The sequence below is a fragment of the Sciurus carolinensis genome, chromosome 18, assembly GCF_902686445.1.
Source record: "Sciurus carolinensis chromosome 18, mSciCar1.2, whole genome shotgun sequence".
Classification (NCBI taxonomy): domain Eukaryota; kingdom Metazoa; phylum Chordata; class Mammalia; order Rodentia; family Sciuridae; genus Sciurus; species Sciurus carolinensis.
In genome coordinates this window covers 40,526,873-40,539,919 of record NC_062230.1, presented here as the reverse complement: position 1 = coordinate 40,539,919, position 13,047 = coordinate 40,526,873, and the positions used below count along the sequence as shown (strand labels likewise).

The 13,047-nt window shown below is 62.2% G+C and overlaps 2 protein-coding genes across 10 annotated transcripts in view; one reads left to right on the top strand and one right to left on the bottom strand.

Moving 5' to 3' along the window:
- Positions 1-13,047, bottom strand: part of Unkl (unk like zinc finger) — a 34,984-nt gene that overhangs the window by 7,255 nt on the left and 14,682 nt on the right. For 5 of the 8 annotated variants that reach the window (XM_047534253.1, XM_047534246.1, XM_047534247.1 and 2 more), the window contains 3 exons: positions 12,653-12,738; positions 11,276-11,338; positions 5,767-5,944 (listed from right to left, as the gene is read on the bottom strand). In XM_047534253.1, coding sequence (XP_047390209.1) covers positions 5,767-5,944; positions 11,276-11,338; positions 12,653-12,738 — 327 coding nt within the window. Of the gene's footprint in view, positions 1-2,241; positions 2,425-2,503; positions 5,738-5,766; positions 5,945-11,275; positions 11,339-12,652; positions 12,739-13,047 lie in introns of those variants that run through there. The other 3 variants (XM_047534248.1, XM_047534251.1, XM_047534252.1) reach the window with 3 other exon arrangements.
- Positions 5,785-9,545, top strand: LOC124970736 (uncharacterized). 2 transcript variants are annotated; one of them, XR_007106174.1, is made up of 2 exons: positions 5,785-6,551; positions 6,987-9,545. XR_007106174.1 is itself a non-coding variant. In XM_047534254.1 (2 exons), exons 1-2 carry the CDS (start codon positions 6,400-6,402, stop codon positions 8,138-8,140), a joined length of 1,203 nt encoding a protein of 400 aa, XP_047390210.1. In that variant the 5' UTR covers positions 5,785-6,399; the 3' UTR covers positions 8,141-9,545. The 2 variants fall into 2 exon arrangements, 1 of the variants encoding a protein (XP_047390210.1); XM_047534254.1 differs by having other exon boundaries at positions 5,785-6,448.

Here is a 13,047-nt window from a genome sequence, read left to right as displayed (position 1 = left end):
CCCTCTGAGCTGTGCTTCTGGGGTCCTTCTGCTCCACAGGGAAACAGGGCCACTGGTGTCCTGGGCCTGAGGTGAACAGAGGGTCGCACACAGGGCATCTTCCAACCACAGAGACAGGACCTCCCACAGAGGGCGCCGGTCCAAAGCCAAGGTGTGGGCGGGCGTGTGCGGGAGGGCTCCTGGCCATCCTGGGCTGGGGGCCCTGGGCTCCAGACCTGCTCCCGCCACCCCCAGCCTCTCCTGTGCATCTCTAAGGTGCCGGTCACTGCACGGGGCCTGGCATCAGCTCGTCTCGGGCTGCGACGCCTTCGAACCCCCTTTCTAGACACCCACACTCACAGGCACTGGGGCTCAGGACTGGCGTCTCTTCTCGAGGAATGTCACTCAACCTCTCGGTGACACTGCTCAACAGACCGCAGCCCGAGCGTCCCAGGACTCTCTCCACCTGTGGCTCTCCCCCCATGAGTGCACGCCAGGACTGGCCTCACCTCACGGGCCCCCTGCGCCAGGCTGCCCAGCCGTCCCTGAGCCTCTGCCCACTTCCTGCACAGTGGCTCCTTCACACTGCGTGGGGCCTTTCCCCCCAGCCTGCCTCCGGCAAAAGCAGCCCCTCTGCAGAGCTTCCTGCTTCCTCCAGGGCCCACCTCTGCCTTACCATCCTCTTCTTCCAGCCGACCCACACCCAACACAGTGGCTTCTCTAGCCTGACCCTCAGTGCCCTGGACAGCCCCCAGCATGGGGGGCTCTGCAGCACCACTGCCATGCCCCCTCAGGGGTCTCCGGAGCGGGTCACTGCAGGGCCTAAGGGCTGCATGCCCGGAAGTCCTGTGGGAACCCTGAGGCACTCCTCCCTCCACCCACACCAGTTAAGCCAGCCCTAGGTGCACTGGCCTTCACGTGGACAGCTCTGCGGCTGCCCAAAGCCTGTGGTCCACAGGATTGACTTTTGTTTTTGGTACTGGGGGCTGAACCCAGGAGCACTTTACTCATGAGCTACACTCCCATCCCTTTTTATTTTGAGACAAGGTCTTGCTCAGTTGCCCAGGCTGGCCTCAACTTGTGATCCTCCTGCCTCAGCCTCCTCAGTCACTGGGGTGGCAGGTGTGCACGACCGGACCCTGCTCAGGGGTGACCTTTCTGTGATGAAATCCCTCATGCCTCACAGTCCCATCTCCTAGGAAGAACAGAGGTGAGCCAAGCCCTTCAGTGTGCTGGTCCAGGTGTTCTGGGGCCTGCCCCAATCTTCCACGCTGCTCACTGTGGACGGCAGCACCAAGCTCGGCTCTTACTTGGCAAGACCCCTAGTCCCAGATCTGCTCAGCCTCCAAAACTATGTGGGAAGGCCTTGCTCCCATTCCTGCATGCCAGCCCACTAGACGGCACTGGCTGAAGGGCAGACTGCATAGGGCACACCTGCCCGCCTCGCCTCTCATACGCCGGGCACTGGGGCATCTTGCCCACCTTGGGCCTGGACATGCTAGTCAGCAAGCTACTGGACATAGCCTTGTGCAACTGAAATCCTGGGATCAGGCGAGGGTGGTCCTACTGCCCGCCACCACGCTTTACCCCTGGCAGAACTCAGAAACTTTGATGAACTAAGGCACAAAGGAGGGGACAGGGGCTTTTCTCCCCGTGAACGACTCAATCAGGTCAGCCCCTCCACGACTCAGCAAGAAGGTGCTCGTCCCGGCGGAGCGGCACAGCTTCAGCAAGCAACAGAAGAGCCAGCAGTCTAGCCAGGGAAGAGGTCACCTGCAGCCCCCGGGGCCTGCTCAATCCTTGGGAACTGCCCGGGGCAGCTCAGAGGACACTCCCTGACTAGCGTCTTCAGCAGTCCCCCTGCTGCCTCGTCTCTGCTCCCAAGGTCAGACCCAGATGGAACACTCTCAAGGAAGGACCCACTTGTCAAGACCCTGGAAATCTAGGTGAACGCGTGGCATGAGCCTGAGGCCTGTGTGCCCCACCTGACCCAGAACCAGCCTGCCAACCCACCAGGCGCCGCCTGGGTGTAAGAAGTCAGCAGAAAGCTGCTGAGTAATGGCTCTGGCACGGGCTGTTCCAGAAATGACACAGCAGTCCCCGTGGCCCCCTGGGCCAGGGACAAACAGGGACAAGCCACTCAAACCACGCCGTGCTGAAGGGAAGAGGGGGAACCTCCAGGCTGCTCCAGCACCATCCTGGTTAAGCGCGGGCGGCAGGCATTCCCGACTAGGGGATGGAGGAGCCCCAGAGAAGCCTCACCTGCAGCTGAGCTTCTGCAGCGCAGAGCAACGCGCAGCGGGGCCGGCGCCGGCGGGGGAAGAGGCGCGGGCCGGCCTGGCCCCGGAGGGCGGAGGGCCCCGCGGGCGCGGCCCTGCGGAGGCCCCCAGCGAGGCAGGCTTTCCAAGCGAGACACGTGCCTGCACCTCGTCGCGCAGCACCGGGGAAACCGGGCACAGACCTAGCGGCTCACACCTGGCCCACGGACCGGACCCTGCAAGGTGCACCGGGCGGGGACACGCACCTGGAGAGATGCGCCCGAGAGGGGGACGCACCTGGGGAGGGGCGCGCGCCCCGGGAGGAGACGCGCGGAGGGGGGCAGCCCGGAGAGGGACGGGCACCTGGGGCGACGACGACCGCAGCCTGACGGCGCCCGAGGTCCGCCGCCGATGCTGACTCACCATCCGCGGTCGCCCCGCGCCGCCGCCGCCGCCCATTCAAACCCGGCCCGCGCCCCGCCCCGCGCCCACGTGACGGCCCCGCCCCCGCGGCGACCCCGCGCCCACGTGACGCCCGACCCCGCTCGGCCGCAGCACCTGGCGAGCAGGTGCGCGTGACCCGGCGCCGAGCCGGCCACTCGCGGGCTGCGCCCGGTTCCGCGGAGGCCACTGCGGCCCGGGCGCCCGGCGCCGGCCCTGGGGAGGCACACCCAGCCGGCCGAGCCCCACGGGCTTCCCGCCGCCTCTGCCGCCCTCGCAGGGCCCTGGCCTCGCCTCCAACGAGGACTCTTCGTGCAGGGAGCAAAGGAGGGCGAAATGCGCCCAGCGCAGGGCCGGCCGCCAAATCCCCAGACAGGCCGTCTGGAAGCTCGGCCAGTGCATAGTTCGCTCCTTCCTGCCATCTTTCCATAGCGCACCACGTGCGCTGAAGTAACCCACACGGGAAATAGCCATCCAGTCCACGCTCCTTGTCCCCAAACCCTCGAGAACAGCGACCCGAACATGGGAGCAGAGCAAGGGCCTCGGGCTCCACGGCAGTGCCTTGGGTGGGGCTGGCCGCCAGTTGTGGCCAGGGAGCCCTGGGCTGAGGCAGTCGGTCTTTGGAGGTCCCTACTGGACCAGGACAGCTCTGAGGACTGGCTCCCTTCCAATACCGGCTCTTACAAGATGCAGCAGCACTGAGACCGCGAGGCAGTGGTCGGAGGGACAGTGAAGGACAGACGACCAAGGTGCACCAGAGGGGCAGCTGGGCCCTGAGGAAAGCCATCTGCCTCCTCACCTGTGGGGGGTGATTCAGGGGCCCTGTGCCAAGGAGGCCACCACAGGGGTGACCAGGTAGAACAGACTGAGACCACACCTAATGACCACCAACACGCTAACACCTGCCAATCCCCAGTGTCCAGTAGGGCATCCTCCTCTGCCCCTTGAGAGCACATGGACACTGGTGCTGTTCCACTCAGGTCAGCAAACACGCATGGCCTCCGTCATCTGGGAGCGAGGACTTGATTTTGCCAAGTACTTGCTGTCACACTCAATCGTACCGTCACTACCTTTATACTGGAGAACATACTTTATTTTTTAAGAAACAGAATTTGTGCTTATCTATTTTAAAAATCCCTAGAACATGCCACTTACGCAGTGAGTTTTCGGCTCATTTTTAAATGGGGAATGGACCCCACATGCACGTGTCCCGCACCCTCATCTGGATCCCCTCCAGTCACTGAGGATGGTGGCACCGCCAGGCTGAGCAGCCCTCGACTCGGGGGCGGGAACACCCAGTGCAGAATGCAGCTCGTCCTCGCTCCACCCAGGGGCCAGGGCGTGTGGGGCCAGAGCCCTCCAGGGACCTCAGCCTGTGCTCTGCTCCTTCTGTCACCACGCAAACTCTGACCTCCTATCTTGCGGGTGACCCCTGGGCCCTAACAGGGGCCTGTGCAGTGAGGGAGCCCGAGGTTTACGGTGGGAACTCCATTCTGAGCCAAGAGGTGATGAGCACCTTCACCTGGAGGGACGTCACCGTTCAGGGGTCAGAAGCAAACAGGTGGGTTTGCTTGTGTCAGAAAACTCGGCTGCCACTGGCCTCTGACCAGAGCTTACTGGTGCGTGGAGAGCCCAGGAGGACAGGGTTTCCACACTGACCAGTCAGGGGCAGAGACCCCGGCCCTGAGGCTACACAGCTCTGCAGGGCACTCAGCCAGCCCACTGGCGCCCACGGGCACAGGCACAGAACTGTGGCATGCCCACCCAGAGTGACTCCCGAGCATGCCACCACCTGCCGAGGGCTCTGGGCCTAGGAGCCTCTGTCCCCCTCCCCAGACTCAGCAGCAGGGGGCCACTGCCTGTAGCTTCACAGGCTGGGATGAGTCCTGAATTCCAGAAGGTTCTCCAGCAAATAAGGCCAGCCCACAGTGGAGCCCACATAGGATTACCAGGGCTGCTGTGAAGACGTGCTGGCCGCAGGACGTCCTGGCGATGTGGAGGAGGGTCCCTTGGAAGGATCAGACCTATCCCAAGAGAATGCAGGGCTGGGAAGGCCCAGCACCTCGCAGGTGGTGCGGCAACTCACGTTCCGGGAGGCTGTGTAGGACTGGGGGCTCAGCAGGGCCCTTGCCAGCCAGGCTTCCCATGGCCACCGTGCAAGGCAAGATCGCCTCCACTGTCCCTCTGAGGTCCCCAGTCTGTGGCCTGAGTGGCAGGAGGAGGTCCCCTCTTTGCTGCCACGGGACATCAGCTCTAATCTGTGTACCCAAGGGGGCCTCAGTGGGGTGGTGTTCACGGGCATGCTGCTCCTGGCCGTGCTCTGGTAAGGAACACCTCAGGGCTGGCCACGCAGCTGGTCCAGCGTCTCCCAAGCGGGCGTGTGCTGGCCCACGCTCAAGGCTTGGCATTCTCCTGGCCCAAGCCTGCCTCCCTCCCTGCGTCTGATAGGAAAGGAGGTAGAGAGGAAGGGCCTGCTCCAGACGCCCGGCAGAGCCCAGGGCAGAGGACTCGGATCACCACAAACACCAGCCTTCCTTGTGTCCCTTACTGTCAGGGCAGGGACACAGGCTGCGGCCAGCTGGGCACTAGTCATCGTGGAAAGCAGGGACTCAGAGTATCCCAAGCATCACCCTGCACAGATGCAGCACCGTCCACTTCCACCAGACCTGGCTCCTACCCTGGGGCAACGCCTCTCCCTCTGGCTCTGCCCCTTGATGCCCAGGCTCTGTGCTCCGGTCAGGCCTCTGACGTTCACCCAGTCCAGTTCCATCACATCCCGGAAGCTGGGTCAGATGCACTCCAGACCTTGTCCTGGCTCCCTGGCGACTGGCACTGCCCACCTCCTCAGCCTCCGCGCTCTCCGCAGCCCTGGGCTGGGAGGCAGCGTCTGCTCTGGTTCTCTGTGGCCGGCACAGCAGGGGCCACGGGCTCCCCCCACACCCACAGCGCCAGACCTCAGTGGGCGAGGGCTGGTTCTCACTGCCAGGACACATGCCCGAGTCGGGGACTGAGGGCACTCTCGGCCTCTACAGGCATCCTTGGTGCCGGGCGAGGGGCCGGGGAGAGAAGAGCGAAGGTCTGCACTTACCTAGGACCGCCTCCACGGTGCAGCCGGTGGGGTCGGGCGGGAGGGCGCGGGCAGGGAGGGCGGGCAGAGCGGTGGGGGAGGAGCTACCTGAGCCAGCGCTGGACGCCAGGCTGGACGCCACACTGGAGCTTACGCTGGGGGCCAGCGGGTGAACCACTGCAAACACAGCGAGGTGGTTCTGTTCAAAAACACACAAACAACATGAGCAGGAGCCGCACATGACGTCAGACAGCGTGGTGCACTCCTCTCCCCGGAGCGGTGGCCAAGGGAGCCAGCTCTTCTGGCTGCGCACCATGTGGGTCACGGCGGCCCCAGTGGGCAACAGACACATCTGGAAAGTGAGGACATGGCGCTTGAAAGCAGCTTGCGGGTGGACCTCGCTCCAGCAGGTGCAGGCGCAGAGACCAGGCTAGGGGAGAGCAGGCAGCCTTTCAGCGAGGTGCTGGGCTGCTCTCCCCCTCACCGCCCGCCACGCGTGCAGGAGACGACGGCCTTGGGACTGACTGGACAGCCAAGTGCACCTTCCTGTGGCCTCCTCGCCCAAGGAAAGGGAGACCCAGCCAAGCCACAGTCATCGATGGAAGCACAACACCCGGCACCTATCCTTGCGGAGGACATGGCACGTGAGACAAGATGCAGGAAAAGGACCAAGCAGAGTGCAAGGCTGCGTCCACCACAGCAGGTAGAGCCACAGGGCACGTGAGGACGAGCCCCTGTGGGCCTCTACAGTCAGAACCCAGTGCCACCTGGGCCTTGCTTCAGAAGAGCGGGAAAATTACCCTCAGGTGGGTGGGGGTCCACAGCACAACTCACAGAAGGGGTTTCATCAGCTTAAGAAAAGTTGACCAGGTGCAGTGGCCAGGGTGATCCCAGTGACCTGGGAGGCTGTGGCAGGAGGATCACAAGTTCAAGACCTGCCTCAGCAACTTAGTGAGACCTGCCTCAAAAAAAAAAAAAAATAATAAAAAGGGCTGGGGATGTGGCTTAGTGGTTAAGCATCCCTGGGTTCAATCCCTGGTACAAAAAAAAAAAAGAAAAGTAAATGCACACAGGGCAGGGGCAGCGGGAGCTCGCAGCAGAATGCTTGCCTCACTTGAGGGACCCGAGAGGGACAGAGGTGAAGGCTCTGCGCAAGCTGAGGCTGCTGGTGGGGGTGGGGAAGCACCTGATGATTCCAGGCCCCACCCAAAAACAACACCCACGTGGCTCCTTTTTTTTAGGCCTCAGCCGCCAGGCGCAGCACAGCGTGGGGGGCCAGCGGGCAGGGCAGAGCTGTCGGCACCTCCTCCTTTTCCTCTTCCTCCCGGCTGGACACAGGCAGCGTGAGGCCCGGCCCTGCCTGCTTCCCTGCACACCGCTGAGCCTCAGGGCGCTGTCAGCACCTGGCACTTTGGTTTCCCAGCTGCCGCTAGGCTGGACCCTGACTTTGGGCCCCACAGGCGCCTCCTGCTCTTCCTCCTGCCCCAGGGCACAGCCGCCCTCAGACCTCAGGACCCGGAACCACGGTGTGTCCTGGGAGGTCGACTCACTTCACTCAGCAGGGCGTCCTTCTCAGAGGCCGGGGTGTCCACCCCGATCCCCTTGTGGACACCCCCAAGGTAACTACTGGGCTGTGAGGGGCACCTCGCACAATTGTCCAGAGGGAGGCGGCGGCCTCGGGATGCACACAGGGCGACGGGAGCTGGGGCCGCGGCCTCGGAGCAGTGAGGCAACGTCTGCTGTCCTGTCCAGGCTGTGTTCTGCTGTGACGGCCCTGCGGGCACCATCCTCGCTCCATCCCTACTCCCTTCCTTCTGAAGGCTCACCGACACTGCACGGCACCGACAGACCACGCTTCACTCTGCCCTGTGTCCACCAGCGGGCACCGGAGCTGTCTGCACATCTCGGCCCGAGTGGCGTGGACGCGGGCCTGGCGCGCCGCCCCGGCCTGCTCTCAGATCCTCTGGCGCGTGCCCCGTGGTCACTGCTGCTCGCCTGTCTCCACCTCTTACTTCTGAGGAGCCCGTGCTGTTTCCCAGTGGCTGCGTCCCCAACCCCAGGAGGCTGTGTCCGCCCGTGCTTCCGGGCCCCGCCTCTGGGGACGTCGACGCAGGCCCTTGGCCGACCTAACTCAGGCGGCTTTTCCCGTTGCGATGAAGCTGCCCAGTGCTTCTTCTGGAGGCGAGCACCTGGGCCGCGCTCTCCCCGGGGCTGCTGCTCTCGGGTGGACAGTCCCTTGGACACCTACACCACTCTGTGCTTGCCAGTGCGTCTGGTGTCCTGTCTGAGAGTCCACTGCCGACCACAGGGTCAGAGACTCCTCCATCCACCCGCGAGTCCCTCTGGGCTACAGGCAGCAGGCCCACAGTGCCGGCCGGAGGGTGACTTGAAGTGACATCTGAAGAGCCTGCAGGTTAGCTGAGAAAGGAGGCTGCGAGCTGCTGGGGCCACCAGTCAGTGACCAGCGTGCTGCGTCCAGGGCGGAGGTGACGAGCACAGTCAGCCTGCCTTCAAAGAGGTGCGGGTCCCACAGCCTCTGAGACCTGCGTGTGGTCCTGGCACGTCACTGGCAGTGTCTCAGCCTGCGTGGGATGTCCCCAGGGGCTGTGTGGATGCAGCTGCTGGGCGGCCACACCTCCACTCCAGTGACACCAGGCCACTGTGCTCTCCGCCACGTGGCCCCAGGACAGGCCTAGGGCCGAGGGGCTCCTGAGGCTGCAGGTGGCACTGCCCAGGGAAGGAGCTGTGAGGAGCAGGGATGGCAAACGGGGAGTGTAATGGACACGAGCCGCCCTGATGGCCGAGGCCCCAGAAACTGATGGGAGACAGGGACATGGGGACCTGCATGAAATCGAGAGACGGGGTCGGGGGAGGAAACGCCTTCCCCGCCATAGCAGGGCCCGTGTGGACAGGAGTCCAGGGAGTCACGGTCCACACTGTCCACCTGAGAGTCGCAGAGGCTGACCTCAGAGCCACTGCCTTCTCCAGCCTTCTGGCTGACCAGAGGTCCGGAAGCAGCTTGGGACCCAGCACGCTGGCCTGAGTCCCCGGAAGCAGCCCACTGCTGCTCCCGCAGCTCCAAGGCAGGCACAGAGTCGGACTCTGGGTGCAGGTGAGACTCGGTGCAGAGACCAATCAGCCAAGCTGCCCAGGCCCAGGGCTGCTGAACCCTGAGCCAGGTGGGAAGAGCCGCTGGGCCCTGCCCACCTCGGACAGGACACCACCCCAGGAGTGGCAGCTGACCCAGCAGCTACCTCTGGGGTCCTCCTGCCCCGGTGCTGGTATGAGGGCAGCCCACAGGTACCTCTGGAGTCTGTTCTGCCCACACCCTGGCTCCCCTGGACCTAAGACTGAGGAACACAGGCTTGTTGGCTGTACTTACTGGTAACATTTCACATTTCAGATTGATTTTTACATTGACTTTAATCTTTTTTTTTTAATCACATACAACTAAATTAAGTTGCATTTACTTTGAACTGTCCTGCTAATTTTTTAAATGTGCTTCAGAGGTTCCCTTAGCTACTAAGTAATTAAACACAGGAGATTTCAGAGGTATCACACCGCATGTTGAGTTTCACACGCTGCAATGGAGCAAAGGGCCCAGAAAGGTAAGTCCCAGGGATTTCACAGAGAATTTTGTTTTCCCAGTGCACATAGTTATGTTTACACTGTACTGGAGTCCACTAAGTGCATCATGGAATCGTGATACACTGATCTAAAAAAACAAGGTATGGTTGGGCACAGTGGCACATAATTGTAATCCCAGCAACTTCGGAGGTTAAGGCTGGAGGATTGTGAGTTCAAGGCCAGCCTCAGCAACTTAGTGAGACCCTGTCTCAAAATAAAAAAACACAGGATTGGGGTTGTGGCTCAGGGGTAGAGCAGTTGCCTGGCATGTGTGAGGCACTGGGTTTGATTCTTGGCACCACATATAAGTAAATAAATGTCCACTGATAACTAAAACATATTTAAAAAAAATTTTAAAAAATAAAAAAACCAAAAAGGGCTCAGGACATGACTCCATGGTTAAGCACCCTGGGTTCAATCCCTGATAGCAAAAGCAAAAAAATAAATAAATAACCAAAAAACAAACAAAACAAGATATGTACTTTCTTTTAAAAATATTTAAAAAGCAAAAAGAAATAGAAATGTAGGGTGAATCTCATGAAAAGCAAAGGGAGGCCAGTAGAGGAGCAGGACCAGGAAAGGGAGGAGGAAGGGAGGGCGCTGGGAGGGTAGGGCGGGCCACGTTGCTACATTGTGTACCGTGGGCACAGGTACACAATGAACACCATCCCTTTGCACAAAATGGGGAAAACGAACTTGAGCCAGATGCAGGGACATGTGCCTGACATCCCAGTTACTCAGAGGCTGAGGCAGAAGGATCACAAGTTCCAAGCCAGCCTGGGCAATTCAGCAAGACCCTGTCTCAAAATTTAAAAAGGGGGCTGAGGACGTGGCTCAGTATTAAAGCACCCAAGTTCAATCCCCAGTATCCCCCCAAAATGAAAAGAAAAGCATTTGCTAAACAATACTAGTGGTCCACTCAAGCTGCTGGGAGAACGGGCGACGGCCGGCCAGTCACAGGGCCCAGTCTACCCAGGACATCGACATGAGGCCCACGGGCACCCACAGCCCCTCCAGGAGGGCTGGGGCAGCCCTGGGGGGCACCGTGGCACCGAGGAGGACGGCGCCCCGCGGAGGAACTGGAGCCGAAGCGCCCCGGCACCAGCTGGACTTGGCCAGAGGGACCTCGGAGGCCAGTCCCTCCAGAGCCCCTCTAGCACCCACTGTTCCCACGGTGAAGGAGAAACAAGCCCCTGAGCCCTCAGGGCGGCGTCAGGAAAAAGGTCTCTTTCAGCACAAGCAACCTGGTCTGAACCGACCTAAGGGAGCCTGGGGGCTGGGGACACCCAGCGCCAGGGACCTCAAGGACACGCTGACGGGTCCCCTGTGGAAAACCCTAGGGAGGGCCCAGGCCTGCGCCCAGAGACCACGCCAGGCTCACAAGGACACACCTGGCTGAATGGTGTCCCCTGAGTGCCACACAGGGAGTCCAGGCCCCCAGGAATCTGGACGTGAACTGTTAGCAGGGTCATAACTAGGCAAAGGCGAGGCCACACAGGGGCCCTAATCACCCGGACTGGGGTCCTCCCAAAAGAAGACCAGGACACCGGCACACACAGGGGTCGAGCGCGTGAGGACAGTGTCCCCAAGCCCAGGAGGAGGTCCCAGCAGGAAGCGGTCAGCACATGCCTGGACCTTGGATTCCAGCCTCCAGGAAGGAGACCTAAGGTTCTGCGGTGCTTCGTCACTTTGTCACAGCAGCTGCGGCTTACTGACAGCAAGGGGCTGAGGGCACCCGAATCCCCAACACAAAATGTCAGGGTTGGTGGTGCTGCTTTCAAGGTACCACACAGACGTCTTTAAACACCAAAACAAAGGTCACGCAGAGACAGAAAGAAGAAGACTCCAGAACAGACGCTAACCGGCGAGCCCACGCCCCGACGACCACGCCCTCAGGCTGTACCTGCTTGCTGTCCGGCTCCCCGGCTTTCTGGCCACCTTCAGCGAGCAGGTCTCGGCGCTTTGGCTGCAACAGAAAAGCCACTGGTGTGGGAAGGCAGGGAGGGGCAGGGCCGAGAGCAGACGGAGGACAGGGCCGCTGGGGTCAGGACGTGCGGACTCAGCCTGGTGGGCAGAGGCGCACTCCGAGCCCTACGCAGCGTCCTCCGGGCCAGGCGGGTCTCCAGCAGCAACACACTCCAGCGCAGCCTGTGCTGAGGTCACAGCCCCACAGTGAAAAGCCAGTGGGGTGCAGCTCAGCAATACAGCACCCCAGATTCAATCCCACCCCAGGGGAAAAGCAAAAGGATGCTGTGGTCCAGCCAGACCTCCAGGGCTGCCTGGTCCAGGGGCACTGCGCCTGACCCTGCAAGGGAGGGCAGTGTGACCATGAGCAGCCCGGCTGTGCCTCCCGAGGGCGGCTGCACTGCAGTGGCCACCAGGCCCCCGTGCAGGGCGTACTTCATGGCGCTATGATGGCTGGTTTCCAGCAGAGCACCGGCAGCAGCCCTGGCCCCAGAGCAGAGCGTGCAGGGGACACTGACTTCCAACCCTCCTTGCAGGTGGGGGTCCCACCACCCACAATGGGTGCTCACACTCCAGGGATGGGCCAGGGTCTCCCTCAGTGTGCACGACCTGCGCACCCCAACACAGAAGGAGCTGGAGGCCACCATGGAGGCTGACCCCAGCTCCCCTGCAGGCCCCTCTGCAACTCAGGCAGACCTGGACGTGGGACTGACCGCCACAGCAGACAATGCTGAGGGGAGGGCAGCAGGGAGGGCCAGCTCGGAGATTCGGGCACCGGGTCCACCCACACTCTGCCCCTGGAGACAGCCAGGAGCAAAGTCCGTGCACACACGTGCCAAGCAAAGCAGTGGCTGGGCACAGCGGGCTCGGGGTGGAACCCAGCGCCCTGCACACCTGCCCGCGGCTACCGCTGCGCCCAGAGCTTCGTCACCATCCTGTCCTGGGTGCAGGTGGCCACCACAGGGTCTGTTCTCCACTGACTGCGGGGTCTAGGGAGAAGACCCCCTCGTACCACCCCGGAGACCCTGGGGGCTGGGGGCAGGACGCAGCCCCAGATCACAGCGCTTGCTACAGAGCTCCGCCCGCGCGGGGCCCTGATGACCCCATGGGTCCTGCAGAGCAGGAGGGAGGGAGGGCCTGCTGAGGACGCCAGTCCCGCCCAGCGCGGTAAGCGTGTGGGTGGGTCTTCTAGACTCACAGGAGGAGCCGCCAACTCCGAGGCTCTCAAGCACATGGCCCAAATGTCACATCCATCTCTGCCCCCACAGTCCAGCTGCCCCAGCAACAGGGCCCCTTCCCAGTGCTGCCCACTTACGTTTCCAGGCTGGCTGCCATGGGCCGAGGTGCTGCTGGCGGAGTTGAGATCACGGCAGCCCCAGCCGCTTGCAGTCGCGAGGGTCTCTGTCAAGAAAGAGGAGCAGCAGGCACTGAGGAGCCGCTGGCTGGAGACCCCACCGAGAGGCGACGGCCCCCACCACGTAGGGCTGAAAGTGCACTGGTCAGCAACAACCCCTCCCACAGGAGGGGCATGGCCCTGGGCCTCTAACCATGCCCACACTAAAGGAATGGGAGGGAATGGGGCAGGACACGGCCCAGCGTGGGCGCCGGCTTGAGCCCAGAACTCCAGAGGCAGCTCATGTCCCGCACAGCCAGCGCTGCGCCTGCTCATGTCAAGACCACCAGACTTAAACCTTCCGAAAAACTGAAACA

Excerpts from the sequence above, each read along its gene's own strand:
- LOC124970736 (XM_047534254.1), top strand. The coding sequence starts at position 6,400 with ATGCAGGAAAAGGACCAAGCAGAGTGCAAGGCTGCGTCCACCACAGCA. Across the intron at positions 6,449-6,986 it reads GGCTGCGTCCACCACAGCAG|GCCTCAGCCGCCAGGCGCAG; the intron begins GTAGAGCCACAG and ends CCTTTTTTTTAG.